General features: G+C 34.9%; 1 protein-coding gene across 5 annotated transcripts in view; it reads left to right on the top strand.

The window, feature by feature from the left end:
• The window catches only part of LOC127945181 (extracellular sulfatase Sulf-2), a 137,135-nt gene that overhangs the window by 104,150 nt on the left and 20,493 nt on the right, over nucleotides 1-12,492 (top strand). For all 5 annotated transcript variants that reach the window (XM_052541790.1, XM_052541788.1, XM_052541789.1 and 2 more), the window contains 4 exons: nucleotides 3,663-3,881; nucleotides 6,757-6,996; nucleotides 9,579-9,730; nucleotides 9,876-10,045. In XM_052541790.1, the coding sequence (XP_052397750.1) occupies nucleotides 3,707-3,881; nucleotides 6,757-6,996; nucleotides 9,579-9,730; nucleotides 9,876-10,045 (737 nt within the window). In that variant the 5' untranslated portion in view covers nucleotides 3,663-3,706. The remainder of the gene's footprint in view (nucleotides 1-3,662; nucleotides 3,882-6,756; nucleotides 6,997-9,578; nucleotides 9,731-9,875; nucleotides 10,046-12,492) is intronic.

Here is a 12,492-nt window from a genome sequence, read left to right as displayed (position 1 = left end):
CCAATTCAATTCTGAAATTAGATTGAGAAGTTTTTTTTTGTTTGTTTGTTTTTGAAACTCATCAGTCAATTCTACATAAAATCTGAATCTGAATTTGATGTGTATGGGGATATAAAATCATATATTTTGTTTTAAATACAGAGCAAATTATAAACTGGATGGTAGAGTAAATGTTCAAGCAGTGTTTGGTATGTCCTGTTCTTTTGTACAGGCAATAATCTTTGTGTGAAGCCCGGTCTTTACAGTTCCTGTGAGGAAAAGAGCCCGTCTTTCTCTCTCTAGTGGCTATGAACTGGGTAACCGTACATTGTATTTTGGACAAAAGCAGCCATAAGTGTGAAATCTCTAGGAAGGCAGATAAAGTGTACAGTGTAGTGTACGAAAGCCAAAGGAAAAGAGAGAAATATCCACGGGAATGAGAGTGTTTGAATGTGAAATGATTTGCAATAGTTTCAGTCTTTACTTCGCTATGGGGAAAATAATAATTGTAAAGTGTCTTGGGGATATTCTTTGATTCATTTTATGAATGTCACTCTGAATACATATGCAAGGGTGAGTCGTGTCAGCTGGACGTTCCTTGCGCCAATTTTATCTGTGTGGTAAAATAAGAGAGAATACAGAGCGAAAATAGAAAATCCGTAATGTCCGAACGCTAGCTACCTATTAGACTCTATCATGTACTTTATAATTTCCCAGAGTCCATTAAAAATCATGCTATGCTCTTATTCTGAGTGTAATTATATTCTGTGGACCTTGACCACCCTGGTGCAAACTGACAAATGTCAGTGTGACTTTCCGTAATTATAACAGTAATGTAACAGAAATCAATTCTCTCTTCCTCTGCTGGCCATTCTCACGCTGCTGAAGGCTCTTTCCTCAGAGCAGAGCACACAAGAGTGAGCGTTTCATCAAAGTCATGGCTTTTCATCAATACACTGTTGGTTTTCTGAAGAATAACATTATTTTACTAGTTCTGCATGATTGCCTTTGATAGGAAATGCGTTTTGTGTGAATGCTGACGCACATGAACCAGTGTTTTGAACCGAGATGGAGATGTTTGTCTGGTTGTGTTAATGTCTCGAAGGGTTAAAGGCATTTGTGATTTGTCTCTTCAGAGACTGTTGTCTGTTCTCTTTTATTTACATTAATTTCCATCTTTTTAAGCGCTTTCCATGAGGCACACAGCCGTCTTGGCATGAAGATGCTCCTGGTATCCTGAAAACTAACTGACATTACAAACCCAGATATTACAAGTGTAGTTTGTACAGAGTGACATGCAGTGATCTGAGACCACTTGTGGAAACGGTTTGATTTAGCATCTTTCAAATTTAATTCAATTTAATACAAATTATATAATCAGCTTGAATCAGTTGAATTAGTTTGAATTCGTTTATTCAGGTTGATGTATATATAGAGATGGTTAATGAGATATTTATCCTTTGGCATTATCGCATTAGAGGGGATCATTTGTTCTTCTTCAATGTAATTTTGGGTCCACTAACTTTTGAAAGTGCACTCTGTCATGTATTTCTGTGTTGAAGTGTAATTAAGAGAATAAATGTGATTCTGCGCTCTGCGTGTCAAAGCAACGAAGCTGTTAGTTTAGTCTGTTGCGTGATTGAGTTTGAATTAGCACAGACTGACATCTCAATGATGAGAACTGTACATGTACAAACGGTATGGGATGAATTCACTTACATTGTGCTAAATATGTGCTATTTCAGTGCTGAATCCTTCGTCTTCACAACCTTCCACAATCCAGTAATCTAGTAATGTGTTATTTGCGCTGCTTAGAGTATGATAATATTTATTATTATTATTATTATTAGATTAGGAAGGAATGCACAGCGTTTTTGATTTTGAGATAATTTTTTTGTTTGTTTTTGTTCTTGTTTTTTTTACCTCTGGAATGTCATTCCTGCCATGTAACAAAAATCTTGCTTTGCTTAATCATAATTATGACATAATTATAGAAGAAGAAAAAAAAAAAAAATATATATATATATATATATATATATATATATATATATATATATATATATATATATATATATATATATATATATATAATTATACAAAAAATGTTAATTAGTTGACACAAAATAATGTAAATTATGACATAAAAAGTTTAAATTATTGCAAAGAAAACAAATAAAAAAATCTAAATTAAAACTTTTCAAATATTTAAGAGATTTTTTTGTATTTAGTAAAATGTATGATATTTATGAGATAAATAGTCATAATTATGATATAATAATCGTATAATTATGATTTATTACAATTAAACCTTAACCTAATTTTGACTTTTCTCATAATATTTAGCAAATCGCAAAATATCCAAAAGAATACAAGATTTTTGAATTTCCGTATTTTAAATAAAAAAAAGTTGAGAATTTTAAAATCATTTATTTTAGTTTTTAGTATTTCTTCTTATTTCTTTTTTGGACAAAATAGCATACAATTTTAATGTCAACCATTTAAAATAAATAACCAGAAAGCAAAAATTAATACCATAGCAGCCAGACTTTTAATTTCAGTAAAACACTATAATAAAGAGAACTAGTTATTATATGTATAGAGCGACAACATGACTATCGGTTCCTCCTGTGTGCATCTATATCGCAACAAGCACAGTGTGGCAAAATCTGAAACAAGCCACATGAGCTGCTTTCAATTTCACAAAGTATTACAATATTAAAGAGTTGCTGTGTGTGATAACTCAGTGTAAGTGATGTTCTCAGCATGGATTTGATCTTTGACATCTTCACGTTCTCTTCAGCTCAGCCTGATTCCTCTGGTTATCGCTCTCTGGCTCTCACCCCTCGGTCTGAGATTAGTCCCTGCTGTGTGCGTGGTGTGTGTGTTTAGCTCATGGTGGGTAGCAGTGGGTGGGGTTTTATATTCCAGCACAGATTAGCAGCTGAGAAGGGGATTCCATCCTATTAAATTATTCATGCTCAAGAAATGATTACAGTGCATGAAAAAAGCATTGTGCATCAATAAAGGCCTTACCCTAGACACTGCATGTGTGTGTGCGTGCGTGCGTGTGTGTGATAATCCTGATTCACTGAGTTCAAATTAGATTGTGACCGTAATATAAACTCAATGAGAGAGACAACTTATTCCCAGTATGATTCATCATCTCTCGTTGTGTAAGGGCAGTGTTTTGAATTAACTACAGTTGAGTTGTAGGGCAGTACTGATAAATGTCAGATTATTAAGTTAGTCGAGTAGTCTGTTAATGCGTGTCATTAACATGTGCATTTCATCTGGATCATTATTTTGTCTAAATCTGAATATTGTTTTACACAAATACTAGTGAACAGCAGCAGGAGTTTAAGTCCCTGCAGCCACTTGTGCTGCTGCATATTCACTTTTTTGGCACGTTGTTAGCCGACTCCTTATGTTGAGTTTAACTTTGCGTCCAGGTCATGTTGTAGCCTACATTTCTTGTGATATTTCAAATGCAAGGGAAGCTGCATGTTTATATATAGGCCTAACTTAAGGCTATAACAATTAAGGTCATTAATAATTTACCATAAATAAGATCTCTCTGGCGAAACCACATGCTGACACAACCTCCACCTTAACCTGAAACAATATTCATGCTAAAGTTTCATTCACTGAGCTAAACTGTATTTTCCGGGTGTTTTTCCCTACAGGTGTCACAAGGTGAAGTCTGTATAGAGTGAGCGGGAGCGCTGAGATGGCGACGCAGGGGCTGGCGGCCCGGCTCTTGGTGCTGCTGGCCGTGTTGGCAGTGGCTCATGCCTCCATCTTCCAGTCCAATCAGAGACTGAGACCTCGGATCCAGCGAGACCGGCGCAACATCCGCCCCAACATCATCCTCATCCTCACCGATGACCAGGACATTGAATTGGGTGGGTGGAAAAAGAATACGCAGATATCTTTAGGATCATTTATGATAAGCCACATCCAAGAGACACTTTTGGGGATTTTTGGACACAGCATAAAACAATGAGCTGTGAGAGTCCATGTGTTATAGGGATTTGAAAATGTTTCAGGGATTTTTGTCAGACACTGTATGTACTGGAATACCTAAAACTCCCTTAAACGTGATGAAACTCTTAACATAGCAACCACACATATGATTAAGGACACCAGTTTTCAAGACTATTATATCAGCCACTGATTCCAATGAGAGCCCATCCGATCAGATTTTAGAGTAAGATTTAAATACACACTGTTCAAAAATTTTAGGTCTTTGGGTCTCATTCATGAAACACGAGCAGAACTAATTTTTGTGTAAATCGCGTGTAAAGTGGTTTTGGCGTAAATTTCCGGATTCATTAAAACGTTCGTATTTTCCAAATGTTAGTTGGTACGAAAGAAATCTACACCTGCTCCCAGCCATGCGTAAATAGTGCATTTAACGTCTGAACGTTTTGCTCATTAATACAGCTGCATTTTAATTCACCTTAATCGGGTACATATTTACACAGCATTTTGAAAAAAATATTATATGTAGTAATTACATACGGTTTTTCTTTTAACTTTTATTATGAGAGCCAGTAATAGGATCTGTAATATGCTGCCAAACTTCCTTTTTTAGGACCTGATACGCCACTAGTACGCTTGAAAATAAAATGTGGCGTTTTGAATGAACTTCTTATAATAAAACTTCAATTTCTGCAGCTGAGAAATGTTTCTTTTTCAGTCGCTTTTGAGAAGACATGTTGAAATCCTTCGTTTGGTGTCATAATATGATGCTATAGTTGTCAGTCGGATTTAATAGGCGGGATTTATGGTAATTGAGAGTGAGCGTGCACGCGCGTCCCATTTACGACTGATTGGAATTCATTAACACACACACACACACATTTCACTATCACATCTGACGTTTACGAAGTTTTTGTGAATCAGGAGAAGAGTTTTCGGGAAGTTCTCTTTGCGCGCAAATCACTCAGATATTCACTTGTATATTTACGAATGTTTCATGAATGAGACCCATTAAGATATAGATTTTTTTTTAAAGCAAGGATGCATCACATTGAAGTGACAGTAAATACATTCATAATGTTACAAGTTAATGCTTTCAAATAAATGATATTCTTTTGAATTTTTATTAAAAATAAGAAAGGTTTCTTGAGCAGCAAATCAGCATATAAGCATTTCTGAAGTATCATGTGACACTGAAGACTGGAGGAATGATGCTGAAAATACAGCTTTGCATCACAGGAATAAATTACATTTTAAAATAGAATCTTTATACAGAAAACTGTTTAAATTATAATAATATTTTACATTATTTCTGTAGATTTTTTAATAAAATAAAGGCAGCCTATGTGAGCATAAAATACTTCTTTCAAAAACCTTAAAAAAATTAACTGAAGTGGATTTCTGTTCCTTAAGGTATTTAATTTGGTGTATTTTAACCAGTGTGACCTGACCTAACTGTTTGAGAAAAAAAAAAAAAAACCTTCACAGTCACATGTACTTTCGCTCCTAAAACATATCGGTTCTTTAGAATCTCTAATGGTTTTACAAAGCAAGATCTCTCAGTCTAAAAGGATTAGATGCAACTAATGCTGAAAGAGCATTTGCTTCTGTTGAATGTGTTTGTGTGTGAGAGAGCTCGTTTATATTATTATATATCAGCTGTCCATCCATGCTGACCTTTGTGTGTAATGTGTTTGTATGTGCTGACCTTTCTTCAGGAGTCTGTAGAGATGTGATGATCCTGTCTGAAAGGCCAAACTGAACTAGACTTCCTTTTTCCAATCATGTCAATTAAGCAAATCAGGCTGTGGGTTGCGTGGGTTCACTTACAGTTGCTATAGTTTGTTCCCAGTAGTTATTTATAAATGTTGTCATTTTAATCATTGATTCATAAAGAAGCATGACTTTGCATTAAAGTCTCTTCTGCTCACCAAGGCTGCGTTAATTTGATCAAAAATTCTGTAAAAACAGTATTTTATTCCTTCAGTCTCATATGATCGTTCAGAAACCATTCTAATATTCTGATGCGCTGCTTAAGAAACATTGCTAATTATCAATATATATATATATATATATATATATATATATATATATATATATATATATATATATATATATATATAATAGTTCTGCTTAATATTTTGGTGGAAACGGTAATATTGTTAAATATAATTGCAATTTAAAAGATCTGTTTTCTGTTTGAATTTCTATTTCTGTACACTACTGAATTAATGCATCCTTGCTAAAAACAATAAATAAATAAATAAATAAATCTTCCTGACCCAAACCTTTGAATGGTAGTGTAAAAACAATTGAAGTTCATGTTTGTGCTAATTTACAGTTAAATAAATGTGTTTTTTTTTATTTGAGCAAGGCAAAGCAAGGTCGAAGAAATGCTGAGGAGAAGCTAAAACAATGGGGTTTTGAAAACTATATGCTGTAATTGAGACTTTTAATAAATAGAGTGTGACTTGTGAATATAAAGCCTGTATCATATATCTCTAAACATACACATCCGTATGCTCAAGCACACACACACACACACACACACACACACCGCTGGTGTCACATGAATTCCCAGGCTGCAAACAACCAATCCATTTCCTCTTTAAGGCTGGAATGTTACAAACAGATAATAAATGAAAGAATTGACATCTTTATCCTGCTGATGTCTAGTGTTTTGAGAAAAAGAAGTATCCAGTTCTATTTGAAGTAGAGCAATCGGTAGAACAGACTTTATTTCACCTTCAGTGATATATGATAGATCTTCTCTCACTCTCTCTCTCTCTCATCCAGGCTCCATGCAGGTCATGAATAAGACCCGGCGGATCATGGAACAGGGTGGAACGCACTTCTCCAACGCGTTTGTCACCACACCCATGTGCTGTCCGTCACGCTCCTCCATGCTGACTGGGAAATACGCCCACAACCACAACACCTACACCAACAACGAGAACTGCTCTTCGCCCTCCTGGCAGGCCCAACATGAGCCGCGCACCTTTGGAGTTTACCTCAACAGCACAGGCTACAGGACAGGTGGAGAACACAAACACACACTGGAAGGATTACTTTGATAAACTGCTGAGTTATTGTTGCATGATATACAGTAAAGTAGAGTGGAATACTGTAGTGTAGTGTAGAAGAGCAATAAGAGTAGAAAACTAGAGCAGAGTAGAACCAACAACAGAGTAAAAACAGAGTAGACTAAAGTAGGCAAATAGCCTAGAGATGAGTAGAATTATGTAGAGTAGGTTAAAGTACAGTAGAATTGAATGTACATTAAAGTTGAGCAGACTAAAGGAAACTAGCCCAGAGAAAAGTAGAATATTGTATAGAGTAATATAGATTGAGGAAGAGTAGAATAAAGTAAAGGAAAATAGCCTAGAAATGAGTAGAATTCTATAAAATGAAATAGTTTTATCTCCTGAAATACAATATAAGTTAAGTGTATTATACTAAAGTAAAGATAATAACCTTTAGATGTATGGACAAGAGTATAATGTAGAATACATTCGAGTAGTTTATACTAAAACAGAGTAGAATAGAGTATCATAGACTTGAGAAAAATGTATTTAAGCAGAGAGGACTAGACTAAAATAGAGTAGAATAAAATTGAGTTGAGTGGACTATACTAAAATAAAGCTGAATAGTCTTGAGGTACAGTAAGTAGAATTATGTAGACTAGATTGGAGTAGATTAGCAGCATGTACTGAAGTAGAGTAGAAGAGAGTTGATTGGGTTAGAATAAAGTAAAACGGAGGAGCCGAAAGATCAATAGAATAATGAATACTAGATTAAAGAAGAGTAGCATACACTAGAGTAGAATACAGTTGAGTAGATTGTACTAAAGTAAAGTAGAATAGCCTTAAGATGTGTACTAGCCCAGAGTATAAAAATGTAAAGTAGAATAAATCAAAATAGTTTTACTATAAATAGAGCAGAATATAGTAAGATAGAATTGAGAAAATTTGATTAGCACAGACCCAACTAAAATAGAGTTGAGTAGACTTGACTAAAGTAGAGGGGAATGGCAGAGAGATTTGTAAAATAGAGTAGAACCAAGTAGATTATGGTAGTATAATCTAGAGTAGAATACATTTGAGTATCATATACTAAAATAGTAGAATAGAGTACAATAAAGTACTATAGACTAAAGCAGAGTAGAATTAAATAGAATAGCTTAAAGTAGAGTGGTGTAGTAAAGTACTTTATATCTTTGTAGCATAAAATTCATTGTTGGACTAGATTAGAAACTAATCAGAGTGTAGCATCAGTGGCTCTAAGATCATGCTTATCATTTAATAGATTGAGTTCTCATTCATTTGTCAACTGTTTCTTCATTTGTGTCTTTTGGGTTTTTCACACACTCTCACCAGAGATTCAGTGTGGCAGCCACCCTCCCCAGGTCACACACACAGTCAAATACACTCTCACAGACACGAATATTGACATGATCTATCTCCAACCTTCGGGCTGTAATGGATGGTTTTGTGAAATTTGTGATGTTTTTTTTGTTTGTGGCATACACATCAGGCAAAACTACTATGTGCATGTAAACATAGCATGACCAGCTGTTAATGCTGTTAACACACACACACACACACACACACACACACACACACACACACACACACACCTGGCAGTGAGTCAGGCTTTTAGTGGTAACAGTAATCCATTAGAGCACACTTCCTCTATGAGAGAGACCGGTTTTGACCAACATCCTCACTAATGTAACACTTCCAACACAAATATTCCTTCATCTATACTCTGCCATAACCTACAACTACTTTACACTGTTTTACTGTACTCTACTCAACTCTATATACTGTGTACCTTTACTCTATCATATTATACTGCTTTACTCTCTACTCTATTGAACTGTTCTACTTTATTCTATTCTACAACACATCTTCTTAACTCTATTTTTTTCTGCACTGTTGTAGTACATTTTTCTACTCTACGTAATTCTACAGTTTTGTGCTCTGTTCTGTTCAGTCCAGCTCAACTGTACTGTGGGCTTTTCTACTCTTATGTTTTACTTTACCATATCACTGTTTTAATTCTGTTTTATTCAGTACTACTCTGCAATACTTAAGACCCGTACTCTGCTATACTCTACTTTGTTCTATTCTACTCAACTTTACCATGTACTATTCTACTCTATTTTACACTGCTTTGATCTATTCTGTTGCACTTTACTCTATTGAACTACTCTATGTTTGTGTAAAAACTATTCTAATCTATTCTGTTCTACTCTACTCAACTGTAGGATACACTTTTATACTCTTCTATTGTTTTGTACCATACTATTTTACTTAATTTCTATTTTACTCAGCTCAACTATATTGTGTTGTAATATACTCAACTTTATTCTACTTTTCTGTTCTCTAATGTCTCTGCTGTATCATCCTCTGCTTGTCTGCACTCTGCTCTATTCTACTCTATTGTACTCAACGCTGCTCTATTTGACTCTATTTTTTCTCTATTTTCAGTTTCACCCTACTCTATTCTGTTCTGCTCTCCTCTATTTTATTACACGTTCCTGTACTCCACTTTGTTCACTTCTACACTATTTTCCTTTATGATAACCATGCTTTCTTGTGTTTGTGTTTTCCCAGCATTCTTTGGGAAGTATCTGAATGAGTATAACGGTACTTACATTCCTCCGGGCTGGAGGGAGTGGGTCGCCATGGTGAAGAATTCCCGCTTCTACAACTACACTCTGTGCAGGAACGGCGTCCGGGAGAAACACGGATCTGAATACTCAAAGGTCTGTCTTTTCCTATAGCTCTCTGACAACAGAAAAGTTTGCTTATGAGGGGGTTATATGTGTGTGCATGTTAAGCTTTTGATTAACTGAGACTGAAATATTTTAAATGAGTAGATTGATGATCAGATCTCTGTACCTCCTGTAGGACTACCTGACAGATCTCATTACCAATGACAGCATCAGTTACTTCCGCATGTCAAAGAAGACCTACCCTCACCGACCCATCATGATGGTGATCAGTCACGCTGCCCCTCATGGCCCGGAGGACTCGGCCCCTCAGTACACTACTGCCTTCCCCAACGCTTCACAGCACATGTGAGACCAAACCTCCATTGCATGACATTTAATTAAGAGTGTATTGGTATTGGCTTTTTCTCTTTTTTGCCTTAATGGAAACGTTGCTGAAGCTGCATGTACTCCACCAATCTTTGTAAAAACTCATGTCACTCAAATGCCACTCAGTAGAGTTGTTATAATGGAAACAGTCCTCTTCAGCTCAAACTAACGTACCCACAGACACACACACACTTGTTTTTATCTGCCAGTTTTTCCTGCTCTTTTGCTGATTGGCCACTAGCTGGGACCAGTGTCTCTTTCTCTCCCTTCATTCATCTCATTCTCAATCCTTCTGACTCTGTCTATACTTTTCCCAGGGTCTGTTATCCTCCTGTCTGAGAGACACTGCAATTCTTTACACGCATGCCAAATACATACGTGATGATGAAAAGCATACTTGTACACACTCACCTAGTCTCGGATAAATCCTGTCAACATGTGATGTAGTTGTTTTTAGGTAGCTGGATTTGTTAAATCTCTAGGACCCCACTCCCCCTCTCTGTAATCTCAAAATCTCATTTTATAGTGCATGCCTACTTTTGTACCCGGCAACCTCATAAATTCAGGCTTTGGATACAGGAAATCCCCGATTCATAAAAATCTTCTTAAAGAATAAGTTAAATATTAAACATAAATGAAATGTATTTCATTTACGTTTGTTCAAATAAATTTGTAAACTTGTAAAAAAGAATTAAAAAAGATTTACCCTTTTCGGTAACACTTTATAATAACTGCACACTATTAATCATTAGTAAAGCATTAGGAAACAGTTAATTCATCATTTATAAAGCATTAATAGAAATTTATAAGCAGTTTATAAATACAGATATAAATGCTTTATACCTGTTTTAAAAGCATATCTATAATGTATTTAATAATTGTTTTTCATACTTTATTAATGATCAATTTAGCATTTCTAAATTAAGTATAACATTATTTACAAACCAGTTATTAAGGAGTTGTCAGTGGTTCATAAGATCACTTAGAAATTGTAAGTCAATTATTGATAAACTATTTAAATGTGCATTCATACATCTTATTATTCAGATATACAGTAATAGTTCCTTAGAGTGTTAATAAATGGTTTATTAACATGTTTTTCAAGTGTAATTCAGGGTTAATTCAGGTAGATCTAAAACATGTAGTTGTTAGTTAACTATTTTTGTGAGCTCATCTAAAGTGAGGACTATTTATGCCTTATAAAGCTTTTACAAATGAGATTTAAAGGCTGTTAATATTTCTATGTTCTGTATCACTGTGTTGTGTTTGTTTCCTTTTTCTGTTTAGAAGATAACTGAGCCTTTAAAAATCCTTTATGCTTTACAAAGCATAACTAGTCCTCACTTTAGATGAGCTTACATAAATAGTTAACTGACCACTACTAAATGCTTTATAACTACCTGAATTTATTACATTTCTTGTGATCTTATGAATCACTGGCAACTCCTAAATAACTGGTTTGTAAATAATGATATAATTCATTGAGAAATGATAAATTGATCATGAATAAAGTATGAATAAATACAGAATAAAGCATTTATATCTGTATTTATAGACTGCTTATTAATGTCTAATAATGCTTTATAAATTATGAATTATCTGTTTACTAATGCTTAATTAATGATTAATAGTGTGCAGTTATTATAAAGTGTTACCAACTGCTCACATACTTGCAATGCACTATAAATTACAGACTGATATATTTTATACATATAGAACAACAAGTAAAAAAAATAAGCTTGAAGATTTACTTGTATGTACTTGTATAGAACGGATTTCATGCCCCAGATACATCCAAAAGCACACACACATAGACATATTATCTAGTTAACACACCACAAATGAGCAAACAAAAGCCTCTAATGTCTCTAAATCTCTCTCTGTCTGTGTCTCTCTCTCTCTCAGATTCGATTTTCTTTCAGGACACTGGTGTCTAAGCATAAAATCATAAAAAATTTAGTCAGGAATGAAATCAGACGTTAAAGGGACAGAATGTTCACAAACATGCGCATTCGCTTTCTCAGGCTGTCCAATGAGGGAGAAATCCCAAAATAGATGAATAGATATACATTTTTTGATTGGTAAATGGGAAGCTATTAAAACTATTAAAAGCTATTGTGTGTGTGTGTGTGTGTGTGTGTGTGTGTGGGTGGGTGGGTGGGTGGGTGCGTGAGTGTGTGCTTCGTAAGCTTTCTGTTGTAGTTTAACAGGCGTTTGATTGTCCATTAGAGTAGATATAAACCAGGAGGTGCAAACCTACCCATTTTATGACTCACATAAACATCTTCCTTTCAAAGAAAGTGCTCAAGTCAGAGTGTCTGGAACTTTAACTTTTAGTTTTTATTATATATCTGATATCATCACACTTTTTTTACCAATAAGAAACAAACAGCCTTGCTCCTGTTTTGCCTGTCCCGTCTCTTTTG

This window comes from Carassius gibelio, chromosome A23 (genome assembly GCF_023724105.1).
Source record: "Carassius gibelio isolate Cgi1373 ecotype wild population from Czech Republic chromosome A23, carGib1.2-hapl.c, whole genome shotgun sequence".
Taxonomy (NCBI): domain Eukaryota; kingdom Metazoa; phylum Chordata; class Actinopteri; order Cypriniformes; family Cyprinidae; genus Carassius; species Carassius gibelio.
This window is presented reverse-complemented; position numbering and strand designations above follow the sequence as displayed.